Here is a 12,689-nt window from a genome sequence, read left to right as displayed (position 1 = left end):
TATGCTCTGCATGTGAGAGGAGCTGAAATGGAAACATAGGAGCATAAGAATAAGCTGCATTCATTCTCATCGCAGACAAATTCAAGTTTGCTATGATGTCAGAATACAGCTTTAGTTCCTTAGATATAGGGTTTAGAAGATGCATAGCTTTATTATTTGTATTTTGGATTTGCATAGCCCAAACATTCTGCCCTCATTTAATTGCCATTGGAACTGGGAGGAGAGAATTGAATTCTGTTTCAGTTTTATAGCTGTAAACATGAAACTCAATAGCCCCTTTGTTTGCTGACAAGTCCTGGAATGAAATGGATGCAATCCTTACGTTTTTACACATTCAAATATTGTGTTTCTAAACTGCAGATATTTTAATTTGCCACCTTCCTAGGAGGCTACTGAAACAGCTGTGTATGTAAATGTACTTGGTGTCACCAGCTCTATTGTGTGTGTGACTGTTCTGCCTGGAGATTGTAGAGCTAATCCTCACAGCAGCCAAGAGTATGAGGGATTGTAGTCCTGGAGCAGTGTTGTTGTCATATTAATATTCATAGCCCACCTTTCTCAATAAATTTAAGGTGGGTGCAAGGTGAAAAGCAATTCAATTAGAAAGCAAAGATCTCCAGTAAGCAAAGAAGTAGGGCTGGGATTGTAGTACTGGAAGACAACAGAAGTGGAAAAACTGATTCTCCAAGAGAGTGACTGGTTGAAAATCACCCAGTTAATGTGGGGATTTTAACCAAAGTCTTGCCAATCCAGTACACGGGTCATTCTGTTATACTGGCCCTCAGTCATGTATTTAAGGAACAATTTGTGTTCCACTTAATGAATGTATTGGGTATTGTGGAATTTCTATTATTCTGTAAGTCATAATTCTGATGGGGCCAAGCACAGGAAAGGGTGCGGGAGACTCATCAGTTCTGTTCCTTGTGCTGTGTTGAGTACTGTTGGATTTGTGCCTATGTACGGAGTCATAATTTCAATGATTCCAAGCTCTAAAATGTTCCTAGGTGCAGCTTAGCACCATCAGTCCTGTTCCCCCCCCCAATACTATAAGATAGGTAATGAACTAGATATAATTTTCCAGCCGGATTGATTGGATTGGATTGATTCACTGTTACAGAAACCAGGGTTTCTTGGAATACTTGGCAAGTAGAAAGCCCTGCCATCTCCAGCTAAAGCCAACAGGTCTGAGAACTGCTGCTGGTCAAAGCTGACTGTGCTGGGCCAGGTGAATTAATGTTCTGTGTGTCAGGATAAGGTAGCCTCTTACATTAATGGATTTGTGTGAAGACAAGAGAAACTAATGACAAAACTATTGCAGTCAAATGGGTGCTGGTTTATATTCATGAATGGGAAGTTTAGGGCTGCTTGTTGTGCTTGCATAGTCTCCCAAGTCCCTAGGCTAAAGCTTCCAGCAAGCTAGATTAGTTCAGCAAACCACGAAGAAGTTATTTGATCTTCCTCAATAGTGCCAGCCTACACAGGCAGGAAACACAAAGGCGATTTTATTCACCTTTTCCAAGGGCAAGAATGAAACTGCATGTTCAATCATGTGGAAGTGCTTCCTTCTCCTGGGTAAGGGAGTGTAGGAACTATAAGGAGTACTGTCTATTCCAGCAAAGGTCTCCCTTACTGTTTTGCGGATAACTGGCCCAAGCTGGAAGAGCTACCTTGCTGGATCAGATGTAGAGGGAGTATAAAGAGATTTTGCCCAAAGCAGCTCTTTCCCTGGGAGAAAAGGAGGAATCTGAGATGCTCTTTTGCAGTTTGGTGCGCAGACTCTTTATCTGGGAGAACCGGGTTTGATTTACACTCCTCCATTTACAGCTGCTGGAATGGCCTTGGGTCAGCCATAGCTATCTCAGAGCTGTCCTTGAAAGGGCAGCTGCTGTAAGAGCTCTCTCAGCCCCACCCACCTCACAGGGTGTCTGTTGTGTGTGGGGGGGGGGGGGAGAAGTAAAGGAGATTGTGACCGCTCTGAGACTCCAAGTATAGGGTGGGGTATAAATCCAAATCATCATTTTATCCATAAGCAAAGTAAGTATGTGTAGGTGGGGAAAACTGGGACCTTCTGCATGCAAAAGAAGTGTTTTGCTTCTAAGCTGTGACCCATACCACAGAGACTAGATGTACCTTGATTAATAGAAAGTAGCTTCTGTGTCCCAGAAACTGCTGTGATGAGTATAGAGGCATTTCAAAGCTTGTGCAGATTTAAAAACTATGTTTCCTTTCCCCCTCACTAGAGGCCATACAGTGAAGGCTGTGTGTGAGTCATTTCACCTGGCTAAAGATGCTGGATTTAAAGTGGTGGCGCATATGATGCCAGATTTGCCAAACATGGGGCTTGAGAGAGACATTGACCAGTTTGTGGTAAGTGTGATCCAAACTTCAATTGAAACGCTGTTTTGTGGCCTTTGGTTCTCTCAGCAGAAGTAATGAAACTATCGGACTTGGGTCTGGAACTCAGTTCAGAGTTGAGTGGAAGGTGCAAGATGGCAATGAAAGACTCAGTTGCTTCTTTGTGACTCTCTAAATAGCCAAGACTTTTTATCAGGAGCGTGGCAAATAAGCGGGTGACGTTTCAGATGTGGGCTTGAGCAGGATCAGGGCAATTAGATCGCTGAAGAGCCTTGCCGAGCTTGTGAAGTTGTGACCAAATAAGCCATGCAGAAGTCAAAGTCTTGAAAAAGCAGAGATTAGGGGACCTGAAAGAGAACAAGAGGTGAAGTGTGGTTAAGTTTTTGAAGTTTCAGAGTGGTGAATGGAATGGGATAGAAGTTCAAATGTTGCTGGAAGAGAGAGAAATGTTTTCCCCATAAAATTAGAATTTAGTCATCCGATAAAGATGATTTGCTAGTAGGCTCTGGGAAATGCCACTTCACAAAATGCCTAATGAGCTCAAAGAAGTCTTCAGCTGTGATGGTCACTGATTGGACCCACTTATGGCAGATACATTTACCAAAGGCCAAAAGTTGGAATGGATCTTCCATGCTGAGAGTCAGTGTCACATGGATTCTCAAATGCTGGAGGTAGACAGAGTGGCCATTGTAATTATGCCCTGTTTGGAAGTTCACAGAGGCATCTGATTGGTTGCTATTAAAATATGGAGGGCTGTTCCAGCAGGTCCACTCCTACATTCAGGTGCACCTGTTGAGGCCATACAAGATCAAGGGATTCCCAGTTTGTAGACAAAAGGTCACCAGGATTCAACAGGAACTGTTGCTTTCCTGATCATAGGCCCACTGAAAATCTTGTTCCTGTGTGTGCTGGTACTTGACACTCATTGCAGACTGGTGAAAACCAACAAGCTATTTTTAGATTAGTCTGATCATCAATCTTCTGATAATAGAACTGGCTGCTCAGATGCTCACCATTTTGTGTAAAGCTTCATTTGGTTTATCATATCGTTTGGAGATAATGAGAGTTTAAATATAGAGCTCCTTGATAATCTCTCTCCAGACTTCTCAAACAAATCAATAGCCAAGTGGGAGATTGCACTGCTGTATAAGCTCTTTGAAAGATGCACCATAAGGTATATTTTATTGTTCCTTTGAGCTGCATTTAGCCTAGTGAAGGTACTTTTATTCCATTACTACTTAAGTTATGGAGTTTCAGTTGTGGTGGTGACTGTCAAGATCTAATTTGTCTGCTTAGTTTAGGGTTCTCAGGCATGTTACTGTCTTCCAGCTTCTTAGACTTTTCCCCTTCTGAAAGGTCCAGCTGCTAATAATTGCATTTAAACATAAGATGATCTAGTAATTGTTCCATAAGCCAGCCCCTCTCTTATTCCATAAATTTTTATTTGCTTTGCTTCATTTATAGCCCATCTTTCTCATTGACACTTAAGGTGGATTACAAAATATTTTTTTTAAAAATTAATCAGACAGCATAGCACCTCCAATAAACAATGCAGTAGGACCAGGTTTACAGACTTGGAAAACAGTGCAAACATACAAAGAAAAGCCGTTGTTGAAGCCTGGGACCCCCATCTCGGGGTGTGGGGGGAACGCTCCTCCATGGCTTGCTTTCTGGTAGGTAGGTTCTGACTGGGTCTCAGATGTTGCAGGAGGAGGAAGGTTAAAACATCCGTTTCCCTCTCTCATGCTCACGGACCTTCTGAATGAGTCTCTCTGAACTGCCACACACTCCTCTGAGAGTTCCACACTCTTCCTCCCCAGCCCTTCCTGAAGCCTTCTTCCCCTGGAGGTTGACATACACACCCCAAACCCACCAAGCCCTTCCCTCCCTCAAAAGGTCTGATGGGGAGTTTAAAATATTCTCATGGGGCTGCCTCTGTCTCCTGGAGACTCCACCCCCTACCTTTACTCTCGGCATGGGGTGGAACCATTTAGCAGTTTGGCCCTGTCTTTTTCTGCTGCCATCTCTGCTGCTGTACCTTCTGCGGGCCTTCCCAGCTGCAGCTCCTGTGCAACACCACCGTCTTTCCCTGCACTTCTGGGCCTAGCCATGCCCAGCTGTGTCTGCCAGTGGCCCTTTTTCTTCCGTTTGTTGGGGTGGGTTTCACCTTGTATGCTGTTGCTGCCATGTCTGCCATTGTCCCTTCCACAGCCCTTCCCAGCTGCAGCTCCTGTGCAACACTGCCTTCTTCTCCTGCTCCTGTGGGCCTTCCCTCCTGCCCAGTTACATCTGCCAGCGGCCCTTTTATCCTCCGCTTGTTGGGGTATGTTTCACCTTTGTCAGCTGTCTCCCTATTACCCAGTCTGGTGCAGTTTATGCAGTGGAGATCCTTGTGGTGGCAGGTAATGCCAAAGTAACATTTTTTTAAAAAAAAAGTCTGCACAGCCAATCAGAAGCCATGCTGGGCAAAAGCTTTACTGGGGTCCACCCTTTTTGTAAAAACACTTGGTGGGTGTCATAAAAGGTGTTGGTAAGTACCGATAGTACTCATAGGCATCACGTTGGGGACCCCTGGAAAAGGCAATCAATGCCTGCTATAGTTTGCACAGATAATCTGTGAATGGGGAAAGACTCATGGAGGAAGACAGCCACCTCATCCCTGGACTTCCTCTGTGAGGACTGATGAAGGACTGCATAACCACACTTGATTAATGGAGACAGATACACTCTGTCATTTTCTTCCAACTAGGTCTCTGTCACACAAGCAAGATGAACATTTTCCTTTTCCAGCAACCCAGATAGGTCTGCAGCTTTATTCCTCAATGGTCTGGTGTTACATAATCTTAGTGAAGAGGCAGTAGGTACTCTTGAGCCAACATCTCTCAGGATGGGACAGTGGTTAGATAGGCAGCAAGCTCCATACGTCTCAACATCTAACTTTCAACCTCAATATCTTTCAGCATCCTCACCAAATATCCTACCCCAGTAAAGAGCAACCATCAGTAATGTGACGGAATCGAAGGGTTAATGGAGAAGCTGAGGACTCAGAGAGCCCTGAGTCATGTTACCCGAAGGTGGGGGCCAGGGGTGCTCAGAACTCTCAAGTCCTGAGTGACAGCTAACGGCTCAGAGGTTAACTGTCAGGAAGGAAAAACAGTCAGAAAGGGAGAGTTGGACTCAGAGAGTGTGTGAGAGAGGCTTGGTGTGAAGTGAAGCTCTATATACACTCTGTGAAATCAGCCAGGTGGCTGAGCGTGAGGCATATCTCTAGGTCACGAGTGCCCTCTAAGGAAGAGGAAGGTGACAGAGAGTGTCTAAGTGGAAGACCTTAGTGGTCACAGACATATGATACACTGCTCCTAGGAGTTTATAAGGTGGCTGAGGGAGAGCCGTGGGTCTGAGGGAGTCAGGAGAGCTGGGGCTTGTCAAACCAGATGACTCGAGGGACCAGGCACTCAAAGCCCAAGAGGCCAGCCTGATTAAAGTTTAGGAGAGTGGATTAAAAGAAGAACTGTGTACCCTGAAATACCTCAGAGCATTGCTGGAGGGTCTAGCTGACATACTGTATAGCAAATGTTATTGTTACAAGATACAAACTAGCCTCTGTATATACATCCCATCCCCCAGTTAAAGCCTATTTTGTAAATAAAGAGCTATAGTTTGCTGTTACGTTCTCTGGTGCCTGTGTGATTGGGAAAGACTTCAAATCTGCAGTGGTCCCCTGCTCATCTACCGTATCAGAACCCCGAAGAGACTAACGTATATTTAGCTGCCCTCGCTGAGGCAGGAGGCAATAGGCTGGCGTCGCCATAGCAGAGGGTGTGATAAGTACAACTGGAAAGCTCACACACTCAATGTCCTGTCAAACCCAAAGAAGCCATAAATCAGTCCACAAATGAATCCGTGAGGAGTCAAAGCTTGATGGTGTTGTCCATTCTTGTGCCATTGCTGTTCAAGAGCTCCAGGTGTACTGTCGGTGGACAACTATGTGTGAGTCAGAAGCCTTATGATAATGCAAGTCTGCAGTTGTCTACTACATCACTTCATACATACGTTTGTTTGCCCTCGGATTTTCAAAAGTGGGTGAAACACAACTAACTTTGTGTGACACAACCTTGAGTATGTTCTGTTCAGAAGAAGAAGAGTAGGTTTTATACCCTGCTTTTCTTTATCCTAAGAAGTCTCAAAGTGGCTTACAATCACCTTCCCTTCCTCTCCCCACAACAGTCACCTTGTGAGGTAGGTGGGGCTGAGAGAATCCTCAGAGACCTCTCAGACTGGACCAGGGTCACCCAACTGGCTTCATGCGGAGGAATAGCAAATCAAACCCAGCTCTCCAGATTAGAGTCCTCCACTCTTAACCACTACACCACATGAAGCTGCCTTACACTGAATCAGACCATTGGTCCATCAGGGTCAGTATTGTCTACTCAGACTGGTAGTGGCTCTCCAAGATCTCAGGCAGAGGTCTTTCACATTTCCTACTACCTGATACAAGGATACTACCTGATACAACTGGAGATAGCAGGATACCTTCTGCATACCAAGCAGGTGCTCTGCCACTGTGCCACAGTCCTTCCCTTCTTATGTCAGATCAGGCTTAAGGACAGTTTGTTTTGGGTAACCCAGAAAACAGCCCAATGAGGGACATTTCCCGGTTTTAGCACTAGCTGTAATTCTGATTTGGCAGCATGTTATGATTCATGACTCCTGCTTGCCTGTTTTGTTCCCCCCTCCCCGCAGGTCACCTCATTTTTCTTGTGTGCTGACAATACACAAGTTGTCTTATATTGCCTAATGCAGTTTTGAGGTGATGGCTCTGTTAGGAACCTCATTAATCCTACTGAGCACTTGATTTATGCCAGCTATTAATCCAATCGTTTTATAAACTCCCCTGCTGGATTTGAGGCACCAGCAGTCGGGATAGTTTTAGCTCCCTAGTTTTGCCCTGTCAACATGAATTGCCTTGAAGGCCCGGAAGGGCAACTTGAATTGTGCATAGCTGCAACACATAACAAACATCATGGCTAGTGTAAAAATGTGCTTTTGCAGTCTTGGTTCACTCTTGCACTTAGCGCACTCCTGCTAGTAACAGCAGTCCTATATTGATTCCCCCCTCCTGAAAGGGTTAAGCGCATTCATTATTTATTTATTTGCTTTATTTATATCCTACTTTTCTTCCCAGTGGGAACCCAAAGAGTCTTACAGCATTCTCACCTTCTCTATTTTATTTATTTATTTATTATTTTCTTTTTATAACCCGCCCTTCCCTCCATGTGCTCAGGGCAGGGAGCAACAATTAATAAAAATTCAGAGTTAAAATTAATTCATACAATAATAATAATAATAATAATAAATTTTATTTGTACCCCGCCCTCCCCTGCCGAAGCATAATAAAGCAACATGACAATCTTAAAAACAGGTCAAATTCTGCAGATAGCGATATCAAATTGCATCCACTCCTCCCTTACATCCCCCAGCTGGTATATGGTGGATGACATAGCCTTAATGTAGTGGGTCAGTTCAACAGAAGGATTTCATTAGGGCCTCTACAGCAGGGAGGCGGCAGATTGACAAATGTCCACCACCTTAGTTGAAGGCCTGGTGGAACAGCTCTGTCTTACAGGCCCTGCAACAGTGCCCGCAGGGCCCTAACCTCCAATGGGAGCTTGTTCCACCAGGTAGGGGCCAGAACAGAAAATGCCCTGTCCCGGATTGAGACTAAGCAGACTTCTTTGGGGCCTGGGATCACCAGCAAATGTTGATCCATGGAATGTAAAGCTCTCTGGGGGAAGAGGCAACGACCCTGTCAGGTAGGTTAGGTTGAAAGAGAGTGACTCATCCAACGTCATCCAGCAAGCTTCCATAGCAGAGTAGAGGTGTCAGCCTGGGTCTCCCAGCATAGGGCAAAGTCAGGAGCTGCTGTGCCTCCGCTCTCCAGCCAGGAGGAGCATGGCATTGCTCAGGCTGGTGAAGAGGAGCCATAGGCATAGTATCACCTGGCCTATGTGGAGGTGTGGAGTGTCACCTGGCCTTCGTGTGGAGGAGCATAGCAGCATCCTAAAGATGCTCTATGGCATCTCCTTTCCAGCTTGCTCTTTGTCCTTCCATGAGGTGGGGGGGGGCACAGAGGGGAGTGTAGCGGCAGGAGGGGCGTGGCCATTTTCCAGGGTCATTTTGTCCTCTTAATGTGCCTCTGCTCACTTGTTTGTGTTGTTTTCCCACTCCTGCCAGCATTGTGACATGAGGGTGAAGAAATACACTTCATGGTAATGCTGCAACACAGGCAAGCGTGGTCAAAACTGGCTGGGGAGAACAATGTACAACTGGGCGTGGAATGGCAGTGTTGAGTGTAACTTCTTATATTGCTCTAGTATTCCTGTTGTTAAGGAAGGGAGCTGAAGCAAAGATACAGTGTCTTTCCCCAAGGCTGTCTACAAATCAAAGGAGTAAAGGGCTTAGAAAGGGAAGGAGTCCGAAGAAGCTAAGGAAGTGAATGAAAAGCCCAGGAAGTGGATGAAAAGGGGGACAGAGAAAGCAGGGACACAAGAAGAAGATGGGTAGAATTAATAGAGGGGACTCATAGGGCTTCTCTTGAGAGTCAGTTTAGTGTAGTGGTTAAGTGCATGGACTCTGGGAGAACCGGGTTTGTTTTCCCACTCATCCACTTGCAGCAGCTGCTGGAATGACCTTGGGTCAGCCAAAACTCTTGCAGAACTGTCCTTGAAAGGGCAGCGTCTGTGAGAGCTCTCTCAGCTCTACCCGCCTACCTCACAGGGTGTCTGTTGTGCGGGGGCGGGGAGAGATAAAGGAGATAGTAAACCACTCAGACTTCTTCTTCATTCCAGGAAGATTCCATGTGGTTTTGGTAGGGGGAAAACAGAAAGACAGTGAGTTGGCAGGAGCTGAGTTGCCGGAGACCTTGTAGCAGCAGGGTGTGCCTGAATTTCTTGTGCTGGATCTAAAATAGCCAGCTGCAGTTGCACTACATGTCTCTAGTAGCAGAATTCTCATGGTGCTCACTTGAGTCCTGTGTGTGCTGTTACTCCTGAACACTTTTTTTAAAAAAATACTGTGCTAAGCGTCCTTTCATTTGAAAGGCTACTATTCTTTGCAGACAGGTTATGGTGAGTCCATGCCAAAAGCTTCTTATGCCTTTCCCTGAAGTCCATTAGCAAAGACAGGACCCAAGGAGTTCACTGATTACGCCTTTAGACATACTTTCAAGAGCTTTGTTCCGAGCTCTCTAAATACCAGAAACAATCACTTTAAATTGCAAGCAAATTGCAGTCTGATGAACTATGAAAAACTTAATGGCTGCTTTAAAAAAAAAAACCCTTAATAATAAACAAGAACTGTGGCAATAAGCCGCTACATGTTTTTATAATATGGTATCATAGCTGTCAGAGCTCATGTTTTGTTTTGGGTTACAGATGTACAGCCATGTTGCTGGGCTGGGAGTACAGGATGCTGTGAACATGTTGAATTGGCTGTGCTACAGCTTTGGATGCTCCTTTTAAAATAACAAAGCTCGTTATGACAAAGATGTGTTTGTTTCCCCATTATCAGACCTCAGCAAACAATAGTTATTTTGAGGGGGGGATGTGTGGATTCTCTTGTGGAATAGGCTATTTTGCAGACTGTCACATATGTCTCACATGCCTTGAGCCTAGAAGAAAGGCAAGGTATCAATATTTTAATCAATAAATTTGTCACACATTCTTGGTTTTGTTGACTTGCCCATTGTCCTGTACAGTGACATCAAACAGCATTTGCGTGCATGCCCTTAGAGTAGCACAGTTTCTCTATAGGGCAGAGGTTCTCCACTGACTGTGCTACCCAAACCAGAACTTCTTAACACTACCACCATGAAAGGTAATTTTATTTATTTGCTTACTTCATTTATAGTTTGCCCTTGCTCCATTGTAATTGTAAACAAAGTTAGAGAACTTTGTGCTAAAACATCGTAAAGTGCAGACAGTAACAAGTTCGAGTCAGGACTGGAAAACAGTGCAACAAAATATATACAATAGATATAGTTGTACAGCTGGATAATAAATGTAGAAGATAATATAGGAAACAATGCAATGATAAGCTGTTAAACTTCCATTTTTGCCCTGTTCTTGTTATCCGGTACCATACAGAACACTTTCCTGTGCATGATATAGACCAGGGTGGTCAAACATGCGACCTGAGGGCCAAATCAGGCCCCCAAAGGGCTCCTATCAGACCCCCGAGCAACTCACTGTCATCTGTTTCCTTCTCCCTCTCTCTTGTGTCCTTCTGCATAACAGGCTTTGGAAGGCTTGCTCAATCAGACAGGAGCTACAGAGCAAACCTCTATTTTCTCCATTGGCTGAGGCTCTTCCCTTGGGGAATAAAGTGGGGAGGCAGAGCTTACTTTGCCAGGCTCTCTCAATCACACAGCAGAGCTACAGAGCCAAGCTTCTTTTCCTTCTATCGAATCTTTAATTGTGTTTGTCTGTGTCCTTTATATCTCTACTAAAAAGGTAAAGTTAGTCCCCTGTGCAAGCATCACATCGTTTTCACAGCAGACTTTTTACGGGGTGGTTTGCCATTGCCTTCCCGTCATCTACACTTCCCCCCCAGCAAACTGGGTACTCATTTTTCCGACCTCGGAAGGATGGAAGGCTGAGTCAACCTCGAGCCGGCTACCTGAACCCAGCTTCCACCGGGATTGAACTCAGGTCATGAACAGAGAGCTCGGACTGCATACATGGCCTGGCCCAACATGGCCCGGCCCAACAAGCTCTCATTTATGTCAGATTCAGCCCTCATAACAAATGAGTTTGACACCCCTGAACTTTGTAGTGCAGCTTCAATCTGAAAAAGTTCTCTTGTTATTGTATGGACAGTTTTTATTGTATGTGTAACTTGGTTGGAAGACTGCTTATGGATCACTAACTGATGAATGCACAAGGCAGTTTGGAGGGCTGATTGATAAACCTTTGTCATCCTCACCTCTGTTCTGCTTATGGATTGATGGTTGCTATAACATCTCTGACATTTTTGCCTTCTTCAATGGCTGCAGTAGGAATGTCAGCTGTATTAAAATGGGAATGGCAAGCAGCAATTCTTAACATAAGTGGGCAGTGAGTTGGTATGTAGAATCATGGGAATGTTTTTACCAGATTAAAAGAATCACAAATAGAGATCTGTATTTGTTAGTGTTAGAACAAAGCAGGCTTGAAACAACACTGGAGAGTGATAAAAAGCAGATTGCTGTTGTAGGTGTGAAGTGCCATAAATCTAGGTAACATTCTGGCTTTGTTAGTTTAAATAGAGGGCATGGTTTCTCAAGAGGTTATAGCATCCATTGTAGTTTGCCATTAGAAAAAAGGAAGACATTAAAATACCGTGGAGGATGGGTTAGTATATGCAATAAAACAAATAGCCAATATCCCCCATTTGAGTATGTCAATACAAAACAAAAAACCCAAATATTCTGTTACACTGTTCTAAAAAAGAAATAATATAAGTTAGCCATTAGGAAAACAGGGTACATTAAAGTATAGTGGAAGGTGGGTTAGTATATGTAATGAGACAAACAGCCCACATCGCTCGTTTGAGCATGTCAACAAAAAAACCCCATTATTCTGATACACTGTTATAAAGGAGAAATAAATTTGAACACTGTGGATGCACAGCTATACTCAATGAGAGTTGATTTAGCATATGTAATGAGATAAAAAACCAATATCCCTGTTCAGTCCTTGGGAGGTGTTTGTTCCAAATTTCACGATAATTTGTAATTCAGCAATTTCAATGCTGTTCTTGAAGTTCCTTTGCAGTAAAACAGCTACTTTGAGGTCATCATGAAACTTGGAACAGACATTTGTACACAGGGAATTTCATCGGTGCAGGCCTCCCTTGGGTGGACTTGGGGATGCTGAGCTTCATGGCTATGTGGGGATTTGAATATGTATGTCCCCAGTCTTAGAACCAAACTAGATAAGACAGCATCCCAAGTTCAACCTGGGAACATGTTACCATTTTGCAGAGTGACTTCCCATTGGGGAAGTCCTTTCAGGAGCTCTGAGGGAGCCTGGTTCTGGTTGGGACCACTGCTGGGGAGGGGGCCTTCTGTCTTCCCCATGCATTCATCCAACCTGAAACAGCATCGGGGGGGTCATGTTGACAAATAATGCCCCTCCAGTGCTGCTTTGGGTTGGAAGAATGGGGAGGAGGCAGGAGCTCCTCTTCTCCCCACCTTCCATAGTCCAACCAGAATCAGGCCTCCCCAGCTGGAGCATATTCTGTAAAATGGCGATCCATCCTTAGGGCAAATTTGGGACACTGTCTCATCGATTTTG

The 12,689-nt window shown here is 44.6% G+C and overlaps 1 protein-coding gene across 2 annotated transcripts in view; it reads left to right on the top strand.

The window, feature by feature from the left end:
• Positions 1–12,689, top strand: part of ELP3 (elongator acetyltransferase complex subunit 3) — a 107,130-nt gene that overhangs the window by 39,599 nt on the left and 54,842 nt on the right. For both annotated transcript variants that reach the window (XM_060250401.1, XM_060250402.1), the window contains exon 9: positions 2,241–2,367. In XM_060250401.1, the coding sequence (XP_060106384.1) occupies positions 2,241–2,367 (127 nt within the window). The remainder of the gene's footprint in view (positions 1–2,240; positions 2,368–12,689) is intronic.

Source organism: Heteronotia binoei, chromosome 1, assembly GCF_032191835.1.
Source record: "Heteronotia binoei isolate CCM8104 ecotype False Entrance Well chromosome 1, APGP_CSIRO_Hbin_v1, whole genome shotgun sequence".
NCBI lineage: Eukaryota > Metazoa > Chordata > Lepidosauria > Squamata > Gekkonidae > Heteronotia > Heteronotia binoei.
The sequence above is the reverse complement of the archived record's forward strand: the minus strand, read 5'-3'. Positions and strand labels throughout refer to the sequence as shown.